Source organism: Acomys russatus, chromosome 2 (assembly GCF_903995435.1).
Source record: "Acomys russatus chromosome 2, mAcoRus1.1, whole genome shotgun sequence".
NCBI lineage: Eukaryota > Metazoa > Chordata > Mammalia > Rodentia > Muridae > Acomys > Acomys russatus.
Genome location: NC_067138.1, coordinates 1,301,167 through 1,314,151, shown reverse-complemented (window position 1 = coordinate 1,314,151; position 12,985 = coordinate 1,301,167). Strand labels below are relative to the sequence as shown.

The window sequence follows — 12,985 nt, the reverse complement described above, 5'->3', positions numbered from 1 at the left end:
TGTGTATACAGTGTTCTGCCTGCATCTAGCTTCTGCAGGCCAGAAGAGGGCATCAGATCTCATTAGAGATGGCTAGAGCCACCATCTGGTCGCTGGGAATTGAACTCAGGATCTTTGGAAGAGCAGTTAGTGCTCTGAGCCATCTTCCCTAGTCCCCAACCTTGGATTTGAATGCTTACCCAAAAGACATAGATTCACTTAGCCTGTCTTAAGTCAAGACTGGTACTTAACAGAGTTCCAGTGCTGAACAATAGTGCTCACTCTCCCTGATGTGGATACCAGTTTGTACCCAGTTAGTGCCTGTAGGATTTTCAAAAGTGGTACGCACAGGCACGTCCAGAGGCCAGAGGCCATCCACAGGTCTTTGTTCTTACCTTCCATCTTGAGGCAGGGTCTTTTGCACACTGTTGCATATACCAGGCTATCTGGCTGATGAGTGTCGTGGATTCTTCTGACTATGCTGCTCATTTCACCACAGGAGTGTTACAGTATTTTGTATGTATATGTAAACCAGGACCCCTGACAAGAAAAGTCAAGGTCTGATAAAAGAGGTAGGGCCACTGAAGACTTAGAAAACCCAGTTAATGGAGATAATAATGCCCCTAGAGATGAAATAAAAGGTAATGAAGATACCAAAAAACAAATATTTTGGCAAACTACAATTAATGGTAAGAGAAAAAGGGTTTTTGATGGTTGGAGGAGGATGGTGGAAACTGGACACGGACCGGCCCAGGGGTCCTAGTGGCAAATGTTTGGAATATATGTATGTTATAAGGTTTAGAGTAGTTTGTTTAGTTTACGAGTAGATTAGAATCAGTTCAGACTCTGCCCGGCGAAGTGCTGGCAGCTTTAAAGTACATTTCAGTTTCCATGTGTCAGTTATTTGCTTTGTAGGCCGAACGGATACAAAATACTGTAACACAGGAGCACCAGGATTACAGATGCACACTATTCTGTGTAGGATTCAGGGAGTGGACCTCAAGTCCTCATGCTTGTGAGCCAAGCAAATTACCCACTGAGCCCCCTCTCCAGCACCCCGTGTTTTTATTAGCCTGTCTCATTCTAAACTGTCATAATAAACTTGTGACATAATCCCAAAAAGTTGACTGTCCTATCATTTGGTTAGTTTGGAAGAATATTCTCTTACCTATATTTCTAGGTAATAATGATACAGTGTTAAACACAGTATATGTGTTTTGTAAACTAAAATTTATCTCAAATTGATGGTGTTCCACATACTTACCCATAAATTTAAACAACAACAAAACTTGTGTATTGAGACAAGGTCTACAGACCAGCCTGGCTTCATATACTGTGTAGCTGAGGTTGACTTTGAGCTGCTAGTTCTCCGAAGTGCCAGAACTGTAGTTATGTGCTACCATACTATATTTGTGATGTAACATTTATAAATTTACATGGTTTTGACCCCCTTTGTTTCATAGCACATAGTTTAGTTTTGGGTTTTTTTTTTGTTGTTGTTGTTGTTGTTGTTGTTTTGTTTTGCTTTGCTTTTTATTCCACAACTCATTAATTTATTAATTTCTAGGAAAGTAGGTTGAAGGGGGGGGGGAGAGCGTTGTGGTAAGCAAATTAAGTTGGAGAGACAAATATGGCATGCTTTTCTGAAGGGAGACCATTAAGGAAAAGACAGCAGAGTGGGGACGTGCCAGGCAGCGTAGAGAGAAGGCAAGGCATTAAGCATAATCAGCCCTTGTATAGAAACGTGTCGCACATTCAATGTGTACAATTTATACATCAATGATTAGAGTAAAAATATTGATTGAAAGGATTTCAGTTGATAAAATCCACCAAGGAATTAAAAGTGATAAGGAAAAAATTACTGATAAAAATTACACAATTTTTAAAAAACAAACTATTTGCTTATTTTACATGTGTGCCTCAGCTGTATCAGGGTGCACATGTGGATCCTAGGTACATTGAAGTCAGGTTTCAAGCAATGTAATTTGTAAAAAGTGCATTATTTAGTACTATCCTGGAACTTTTGGTATACACCCTTAATACCAAAACTTAACCAATCTGAGGCAGAATGATTGTGAGTTTCAGGCCATCCCCTGTCTTAAAAACAAACAAACGAAACAGACACAGAAGACTGCTAAATCTCTCCTCTTCATTCATGTTTATGGAGTGGAAAACTAACTGAATATAGTAGAAAGCTACCATTAGAAACAATTTAAAAAGGAACAGTGTCTCCTTAAATTTTAGCATAATAGCTTTTAACTGTGCTAATCTCCAAGACAAGGATTACATGGTTGATTATTGAGGCTATTAGCTACCCAAACAGAGAAGGGTCAAATTAAACAGAAAATTTCATAACCTACTAATGCGCAGATGCTTTAAAAGTATATGTAAACATTACTTCCCAGTTACACTGGGTGAATTGGTCATATAGTTACATGTAAACAAACATAAAACAAGAAGTTGTGAGGTTATAGATTACTCCCCTCTCCAGTGTGGTTCTGCGGCAGCTACAAGCTGCATCCTGAGCATGGGCTGCACTTGCTCAACATTTGCAGGCTAGAGACTGACAGTATTCTATCAGTTTAGGAGTGTGGTGAAACTTTAGAGTTGACCATAGAAGAGTAAGTGAAACTATGCCTAAAACAGTTTTTACAAGGTAACAAGTATATTTTTATTTATTTTTTGTTTGTTTTGAGACAGGGTTTCTCTGGGTAGCCTTGGCTGTCCTGGACTCGCTTTGTAGACCAGGCTGGCGTTGAACTCACAGTGATCCTCCTGCCTCTGCCTCTCGAGTGCTGGGATTAAAGGTGTGTGCCACCACACCTGGCCAACAAGTTTATTTTTAATTAACTGAACGTAGCCATAAAATTTGACTTTTTTAAGTTATTTAAACTACAAGATGGGTTCGTGAATTAATAGATTCTAAGGTTGAAGGTCCTATGTAGTCTTTCTGACGTGCATGGCTTTAATTAGTTCAGGTAAACAAGGTAACAAGTATATATATATTTTTTTGTTTGTTTGTTTGTTTGTGTAAAGATCAGAGAGCCTGTCCTAATTTGCTTCTTATTGCAGTGGTCAACACTGTTAACAAAAGTAACTTGTAGCCCGCTGTGGTGGCGCACTCCTTTAATCCCAGCACTGGGGAGGCAGAGTCAGGTGGATCGCTGTTAATTTTGCTTATATAAGCTTATAGTCCATCACAAAGGGAAGTTAGTGCAGGAACCTGGAGGCAGGAACTGCCCTGCTCAGCAGGCTTTCTAATACAATCCAGGATACTTGCCCAGAGATGGTACTGCTTGCACATAGTGGCCCTGGCCCTTCCACATCAATCATTAATCAAGAAAATGTTAAAAAAAAAAAAATGCCTTTAAAAATATATTTATTTTATTTATTTGAGATAGGGTCTCACTTTGCAGCTCTGACTAGCCTGGAACTATGTAGATCATGCTGGTCTTGAACACAAAGAGATCTTCCTACTGGGGTTAAAGGTGCATGCCATATGGGCTGCCTATAGACCAGTTTGATGGCATGTTTTCTCTGTTGGGGTTCCCTCTCCTAGATGAGACTATCTTGTGTCTAGTTGACAAAAACTAATCAGCACAGGGCCCAAGTCATCTCCTGACATGAAGTTAGGTATCATCAGACTGCGCTTTTGTTTTTTGTTTTTAATTTTTAATTTTAATTTTACTAATTTATTCAGATTACAACTCAATTGTTATCCTATCACTTGTTTCCTCTGGTTCCTTCCTCCCTCCCTCCCTCCCTCTCACTTTCACCCTAATCCCCTCCCCATAGGCTATCAAGTCTCATCATGGTAGCCTGCTTATTCTTTCTTTGAGTGCCACCAGGCCTCCCTACCAAGGGGAGGTGGCCAAGTATGGGGCACCAGAGTTCATGTCAAAGTCAGTCCCCACTCTCCACATAACTGTGGAGAATGTCCTGTCCATTGGGTAGATCAGAGTAGGGGTTCAATGTTTACTACATGTATTGTCCTTGGTTGGTACAGTAGTTTGAGCAGACCCCCCTGGGCCCTGATTCACCCATCAGGATGTTCTTGTAGGTTTCTCAGACCCTCTGTGTCCTTCTGTTTCCCCATCTCCTGTATTTCTCTTCAGGCTGAGTTTTTAATTGCTATATTGTTTAAATAAAAAAGTCCGTGGAGTGGGGAGGGACTCTGTGAAATGAAACGCAAGCTCTTGTGTATGATAGGCAAGCGCCCTACCATTGAATAATATTCTAGCCTTATAAAAATGTCTTAGTTTATCCTTTCATAAGGAAAGTTTGAGAACCATACATTTCATTTTAGTGTGTTTACTCAGATGTATTATGTGTGTTAGCTTTTTGTTGTGTTTATCAGATTACCTGGAATTGAACTTACAGAACCTGTTATCTTAAATTTTACTTGTATTAAAGCCATGCATAGTGGCGCACACCTTTAATCCCAGCTTTGGGAGGCAGAGGCAAGCAGATTTCTTGAGTTCGAGGCCAGCCTGAGCTACTTAGTGAGACCCTGTCTCAAGAAAACCAACCAAACAGAAACCTTGGATGAGAAGTCTTGGAATGAGTTAGCTATTAGGTCCTTGCTCATTATTTTACCTGGTTGGGTTCAACTTCTTTACTCATGTTTTGTTGTTTTAAGTCACTGGTTAATAGAAGATATTACCTTTACCTCATTGCTAGCTGCTCCAGTGCCCATGGTTCCTTTCTCTCATCTCACAGCAGGTGCTGCAGCTTGGTGTGAAAGGCTGGTAGAGAGCCTCTCAAGAATGGTCCAGTTCCATTTTTAGGCACTTCCTCTGATTAAGTCAGGCCCTCTCAGGATGATCTCTTCCTCTTGATTAAGTTAAAGCCAACCTTTAGAATCTTGATTGCCCTGAAAAGCTTTCCCAATTTGCCCCACCCCTGTCCCCCATTGGTATAATCTGCTCCATCAAGTGGAATGGGGGAGGATTATACATAAGTGGTGAGAATTTATGCTAATGTCTTTCATAGGAAGTCTGCTTACTATATACTACACAAAAATAAAATGTCTGAACTTATTGTGAGGATCTGGGTTGGTTTTGATCAAGCCCAGCAGGGGCTTTATCATAGATACTGTGGGACTTGAATATAATTCTTCTACCACATTGTCTTGTTACACTAAACACATGGAGTTTCTGGCAGAAGAAAACTGTTGTGGACAGGAAAAGAGAGCTGCTAATGTTACAGCCAGAGCCAAGGGCGCCAGGGTTTTGGTTGTTGTTTTTACTTACGATGATGGGAATCTTAAATTTTCTAAAGGACCAAAGAATAAATAATAAAGCTGACTCTAACAGCCAGGTACTTGTACGTGCGATTTGTAAAACTGAGCATGATTGTTGATGGTAAATGGCCTAATTAAAACACACTACAGGGCTGGAGAGATAGCTTAGCAGTTAAGAGCACTGGCTGCTTTTTCAGGGCACTTGAGTTTGACTCCCAGCACCCACATTGCAGCACAAAACTGTATATAATTCCAGTTCAGGAGAGCCAACCCCCTCTTTTGGCCTACAAGAAACCTGGCATGCACAGACACAGACAACATCTATTTACTTTTTAAGGGGGAGGGGGGGGTTGTAGGGGACACTATGGATTTACTTACTGTGGCCATAAAAAACCTGAGGGAGTTGCAGATAGAGTGCTAAACTTGCAGAAGGACCAGCTCATTCAGGGAGAGTTTGTTTGTGATGTTCCATATTGAGTGAAGATCAAAAATGGCAAATACACCTCTAATCTATTTTGGGTTTGTTTTGTTGTTGGCTGGCCTGGAGTTTGTAACAGTCCTCTTTCCACCTTTGAGTAGAGGCGTAAACTACTTGCAGGGCCCTATGAATTTTTTTTCTTTTGTTACGCTGGGACTCAAATCCACTTTTTATTTTCATATCCTTACTATGTTTCCTTACCACACTGCTCTCTGCCAGTTACCAGAACTTAGCACTTGGTGTCTACTGTTGTCATAATACTTGCTATATAGTGATTTACTTTTTTCTTTCTTTTCCTTTTCTTTTCCCATTTCTGTTTTCTTTTTATAGCATATACTTCTTGAAGGTAGGAAACCATGCCTTTCCTTTTATTTAGTGCCTGTCACCAAGGAGACTCTCAGATCTAAGATTGAAGGATGCAGTGAAACAGAAGCTGTGAAGCAGTGTTGTTAATCAGCATGGCCTTTTCTTTTAGTGTGAGGACAAGCAAGTCTTTTAACTTCGAGCTCACAAGGAGAATTTCATTGTCACAACATAGTGAAGAGTGATGTTCATGGTTTTAAAATACTACAGATTAAGTATATTCACACAAATTTAAGGAGATTTAATCCACACAGTCTAGTGTTTTTAAGCTGCAGCAGTTGTTTACCTTTCAGGCTTATGAGTTTGTCCCTGGTTCCTTAGCAGGGCCTGTGGATTTCTGTTGTTTGGCCTTTTGTTACTGTCTGAGGATTTTCACTTACTTTTTTAATCTTGAGACAGGATCATGATTTCTATCCCAGGCTGGCCTAGAACTTGGCATGTTCTTGCCTCAGCCTCCCTAGTTAGTGCTGAAGGAATGTAGCTAAAGTTTGCTGATGCCATTCCCAGTTAAACATAAGATTTTTGCTTGTTATATGTTGTACAGTCTTACAGCTGATTTTATAGAAATTTTACCATAAATATTGTCAAATTTTACCTTTCTTACCCTAGTGGTCACTTGTAAGGTCAACTAAAGTTGTAAAAGTACATTGAGAGGGAATACAGTGTAGACAGACATTTAGCGCTCTGTAGTTTGGTGATTTTGCCTCAGGTCTTAACATGAAGTCTGATCTTTAGGGTGTTAGAGTTAACAAACAAAATAAATTATTAGTAGGTATTAGGGGAACAAGAAGAGTTAATTTCCCAAATTGTAATGTTTTTATCTGAACCCTTTTTGTGTGGGAAGCTCCATTGCTAGAGGAATCTCTGCCTCCTGTATGTTTAGATGCTTAAAGTTACTCCCCCCGCCCCCCCCATCTCTCGGCTGACAGAATTATCAAATACTAGAAAACCCAAACTGTCTTTCATAGGCTTGATTCTCCATATTGGTATGGCTAGCCATGAACTATCCTTTTCTTCTCCCTCTTTTTCCCAGATATCTCCCGGGGCCAATTCAGCACCTCTACCTGGCCATCCTAACAAGGTGATTTGTGAAAGGGTGAGACTTCAGAGCCTGTTCCCTCTCCTCCCAAGTGATCAGAACACTACCGTTCAAGAGGATGCTCACTTCAAAGCTTTCTTCCAGGTTCTTATATGTTTTCCCTTTCCCTACACAGGCCTGAAAGTCATAGATACATTCTAGCTTGCTCGTAGGCAGGCTTAAACACTTCTCAGTGTCCTCTATATTTCTGTTGTATGTGGGAATAAATAAATAATTAGAGGGCTTCTTCAGTATAGCTTTCAGCCAGCTCTTCTGAAAAATGTCTTCTCTTGAGCAACTACTATTCATTATTTGACCACTTAATACTCTGTTTTTAAAAATCTTTTTTTGCCTTAATCATTTGTCCTAATCATGCAGTTTCTGTAGGAAAATAGAAGATACTAAACTACATAAGGTATGTAGGAAAGGAAAAATGAAAGCATATGTTTTTATCACTGTGTATTTGCTTAGTGCCCAGAATATTTCTGAGAGGGTACATAAGGTATTTGCTTTCTGTACCTCTTAGTACCTGTAGATAAAAGTAAGCCACGTATATAGAATCACTTTTGCATGGTAGGCATGTGTGTGCCTGTATAAAACCTGCCTCAAGTATTGACATAGTTGATGGATGACCAAGACTAAATGTTTTCAGCAGAAGCCACTCATTTTTTGTTTGTTTGTTTGTTTGGAAGTGATAGGTTGGCACGTGGAACTGGATAAAGAGAAATACTTAGGATGAATTAAATTTGGCACGTATTATTTCTATAGATGATCCAGGGCTCTTTAGTCTGGTATTTCTTTTAGAATTTAGGATCATCTGTTTTGTGTGTATTATGTCTATTGTTTTTAAATCTCAGAATAAACTATGCATCTTGTTCTGGATAAGAAAACAGGCTTTAAAAAGTTCAAAGCGCACAATGCCATCCTCTTATTTGTACAGCGAGGAACTCATCTGACTTTAGCTGTATCTGCTCTCTCATGCTTTAGACAGCACATCATTTCTGTGAATGCCTTTTGTAAGTATTTAACACATAGCTGTCTGTGACGTGAGTGACGTATTGACTACCGTTTTGATTACAGCATTATCTGCACACAGAAGTTCAACATAATTAGTAGATGACTGGTACTTAAAAGTAAAGCGGGGGCTGGAGAGATGGTTCAGCGGTTAAGAGCATTGACTGCTCTTCCAGAGGTTTTGAGTTCAATTCCCAACAACCACGTGGTGGCTCTCAACCATCTGTAATGTGATCACGGTGCCCTCTTCTGGACTGTAGGTGTACATGCAGGCAGATCACTGTGTATAAGTAATGAAGATATCTGATATGCAGCAGCTCCTGTGAAAGGCTCTGTCAGCCCCAGCCTGGGCTCCCGGGTGCCAACCCACAGCCTTAGCCTAGCACCAGTGTCAGTGAACAAAAAGCCTTTGCCGTCTATGACCATTGTTTACTCCCTGTTAACGTTTCTGTTCCTTGATCTTGTTTTCCCTGAGTTGATGCAGAGGTCAGCCTTGTTGTACCTTGTCTTTTGAGATAGGCTCTCACTGGCCTAGAATCTACCACAGTAGGTTACACTGGCTGGCCAGTGACTGCCTGGGACCCTCTGACTCAGTGTCTCCAGTTGTAAAAGTTTCTTTTACAGCCAGTGCTTGGGATTAGCCTTGCTTTTTATGCAGGTTTTGTGGATATAGAGCCCAGGCCTTTAAGCTTGCATGGCAGATGCTTAATTTACTGAGCCATCTCCCTAGCCTGGTTCCTGTTTCATTTCCTTGTTTTATACTACAACTTTTATTTCCATAAATACATGATTAAATAAATAAAACAAAACCACAAAATAAAACAAACCTCATGCTTCAGAATTTTTGCGCATTGTTGATTTTTGTGTAATTAAGAGATATTATCTGGTTGAGAAATAGGTCCAAATAATGAAATCTTTTTTCATTCAAGAGTATCAAAACTGTACATCAGTATAAAACCTGTCGTATCAAGATAATAACCCACCATGTATAAAAAGGGATAGTTGTCTATCAGTTAGCCTCACTAAGATAAACACATTTTAATTATATCAGAACATAATTTGACTCCAGCTCATAGAGCATTAAGTGAGGTAATGTATGGCAGTCCTTTTGTAAACTGTATTGTGATCTGAATATGAAATTTCCTACTTTACCATGCTTGTGTTTTCATCCATCTCAAAAATGTAAAACAGAAACCAAAAGTTACCCTCTAATGGCAAGTTACTTACAAAAAATGTGACTTTTCTGCATGCTTTCATGTTTATGTAAGGTGGACAAAATTAAGTGAATTTGTTGTTCCTGGGGTATGTTCAGTTGACTTTGTTGTAAAATGCAATGCCTAGGAAATTCGATTATGCTGTGCTTGACCTAAGATGAGGTTCTGAGTAAGACTGGGAGAGACCTATGTTTCTTTTTTTTCTTTTTCTTTCTTTCTTCTTCTTCTTTTTTTTTTTTTTTTTTTTTTTTTTTTTTAATTGAGACAGGGTTTCTCTGTGTAACAGTCATGGCTCTCCTGGAATCTCTGTAAACCAGGCTGGCCTTGAACTCACAGAAATCCACCTGCCTCTGCCTCCCGAGTGCTAGAAACTAAGTCAGATAGAAAAGCTGATTGTAGCTGATAATTTAAGGCTGGTCCATCATGGCAGTGGGGATGTGAAGCAGTGGGCTCTGTGCCCAGCATTCAAGAAGCACAGTTCAGCTTCCTTTTCAGTCTGAGTCCCCAGCCATTGTATTTAGAATAGATCTTCTCACCTTAGTTAATCTTATTTAGAAGTTTCTCAGACATGGTCACAAGCTTGACTCCATGGTGAATTTTTTTTTTTAATCCTATTATGTTATCAGTCAAGATGAGCCTCTCCCAACATGAGTCAATTCCTCCTTCTTTTGGGAATGACATCCTCAAAAAGTACAATGGTTGTTGGAGTCAGGCACATTTTAGTTGTCAAGTAGAACCTAGAACCTGCTTCTGCTTCTGTTTGATACTCACTGTAAAACCTCATACCTACCCTCCTGCCTTCTTTCCTCCCTTGACTTCTTATCTGTAGCAGTGTTCTATACCATAGAGAGAGTAACTATGATTTAACATCTTACACATTTAAATTGCCAACATTTGGTACATTGACAAATCTAGATAAGTTATATCAAAGAATTCTCTCCCTGAGAATTCAGAACAAAAGTTTCTTTAAAATAGACAGTCCCTTCTACCAACTTCTTAGAGTTTGGTTCCAGCAGCACCAAGTGTCACTTAGAATCATATATCTGAAGTAGCAATTCTTGATGGGTAGGTGGGGCACACCTTTTTAATCCCAGCATTCTGAAGGCAGAAGCAAATGGATCAAAGCCAGTTTGGGCTATTTAGACACTGTCTTCAAAAACAAAAACAACAAAAGTATGTAATGGAGTACCACATAAACTGAGCCTGTAACCCCAGCACTCAGGACAAGGTGGGAGGGCCGTTCTTATCTGTAGAAGATGGAGGCCTGTCTGGGCAGCTAGTGCCTGTGAGTGTGCATGCATGTTTTCTCAGAATATAAAAACTGGGCTTTCTTATTAACCAAATTTAAAAGTCTATTTAAATAAGCCATTAAGAGAATATAGGTTTGGTGATACATATACGTAAATAATTTTGAAAGATCAAATGGAACCTTGTACTTTTCTTTTTTTTTTTTTTTTTTAAGAGACAGGGTCTCAGACTGGCACAGTGGCACCCATTGGTAATCCTAGCACCCTGGGAGGCAGACGCAGGCTAATTGCTGTGAATTCAACGTCAGCCTGGTCTGAAAGCAAGTCTAGGACAGCCAAGGCTAGAGAGAGAGACAGGGTCTCATGGAGCTGCCCTTCAATTTAATATGTAACCAAGAATGACCTCAAATTACCTATCTTCTGGCCTTTGTTTGTCAAGCGCTGTAATTGTATTGTAGACCAGGCTCTATTTATTAATTTGCTTTGTCCCTAAAATCAGTTGTTTTCTTTGCTTATCTCTTTAAAAATCTGACATTTGGGGGGCTAGAATGCATTCTTACTGGTTGAAAGCATTTGTTGCTCTTGCATTAGACTGAGTTAAGTTTCAACCCTCCCCCATCCCCCAAGCTGCTAACCATCTGTAGCTCTAGTTCCAGAGAATCTGCTGTCCTTTTATGGCCTTCATGGGCATGCAATGCATAGTGCACAGACACTCAGGCATGATATTCATGTGCGTAAGATAAAAAACGTAAATTATAGTATGTATCCCTGTATTTTTTGCTAATGTTTTAATGTATTTGTGTTCACTACAAATACCAACTTTGGTAAACCAACTAAACGTACTCTAATATGTAATAATTGGAACTTGGAGATGTAGATTAGAAATAGGAACCGTCTTTCTAAAAAACATAGCCTGTCAGAGTTTCAGTTCATTAGGAATTTTGGCAGTTTTGGTTACTTAAATGGGAAATTTAATTGACTGTGGAATCCTGGAGTTAATAGCAGTTACATGATTTTATAAATTTTACAGTTCCAAAGCTTATACTGTGACCTTTGAACAGTGAGTGATACTCCCAAAGTGCTATGGCATTCTAAAAAGAATTGTTGATCTTGATCAGTTGATTCTACTTCATATAAATTTTATTTTGCCCGTGTAACTATCACTGAAAACATAACTATATTAGCGCAAACAACAAGAATGGTAGAGGTGTGTGATTTAGCATCTGAGTTTGGGGCCTACTCAGGAAAAGAGGAGGGCCTCTTCCTAACGAAACATAACATCACTACCTAAAGGATGAACTGATTGCTTATAGCACAGTGACATTTCTCAGGTGGGTTAGGATTTCTAGAAGGTTGAGTACTATATAAGAGTTAGCTAGGCTGTTGTAAACTTTATATGTTTGTTATCTGACATGGTGGCTTTTTTTTTTTTTTAACAGTTCATTTTTCACACATATATATTTACTGTGCAACCCTATTCTCTCTATCCCTGCTCCTACATTTCTTTTTCTTTTTTTTTTTTTTTTTTTTTGGTTTTTCGAGACAGGGTTTCTCTGTGTAGCCTTGGCCATCCTGGACTCACTTTGTAGACCAGGCTGGCCTTGAACTCACAGTGATCCGCCTGCCTCTGCCTCCTGAGTGCTGGGATTAAAGGCGTGCGCCACCACACCCGGCTCTTACATTTTTTTTTTTTTTCCTCCTCCTACATTTCTTAATTTAGGATTTTTAATTTGGATTGATAGTGCAATGTATATACCTTGTTTTTAATGGGAATTATGTTTTAAATGCCTATTGCAAGTGTAGAAATGTGAACTCCTTATGGTTTTATTCAGTTGACTGTTTTTGTTGCACTGGCAGAGTGAAGATAGTCCAAGTCCTAAGAGACAGCGCCTCTCTCACTCAGTCTTTGATTACACGTCAGCGTCACCAGCTCCCTCCCCGCCAATGCGACCATGGGAGATGACATCAAATAGGCAGGCCCCTTCAGTTCGACCAAACCAACATCACTTCTCAGGGGAACGATGCAACACACCTGCACGCAACAGAAGAAGGTTAGTTAATTACTGCTTATCTCTTTACTTTGCTTCCACCGGTAGATTGGTGAATAGTTTGTAATGTCAGAAAGCATATTTTTGTAGATACTTCATAATTCATGCACAAGATTATTAAAAGGCTTTGATTTCTATCTTAGGTTATAGGGAGTTCATTAAGCTTTTTACTAATAAGTAAAGAGACTGAAAAAGACGAAAGGGATTTACCTAAAGTCAGCCTAGGACACTATATATAAATTAAACTACCTTATGACTAATAATGAAGCCAGGCTATAGCTTACAGAGTAGACTATTTGTCTAGTATCCACAAAGCCCTGCA

At 39.5% G+C, this 12,985-nt stretch overlaps 1 protein-coding gene across 1 annotated transcript in view; it reads left to right on the top strand.

Annotated features, from left to right (window-relative positions):
- The window catches only part of Rnf38 (ring finger protein 38), a 108,103-nt gene that overhangs the window by 72,094 nt on the left and 23,024 nt on the right, over nucleotides 1-12,985 (top strand). The window contains exon 3 of the mRNA XM_051157420.1: nucleotides 12,473-12,666. Coding sequence (XP_051013377.1) covers nucleotides 12,473-12,666 — 194 coding nt within the window. The remainder of the gene's footprint in view (nucleotides 1-12,472; nucleotides 12,667-12,985) is intronic.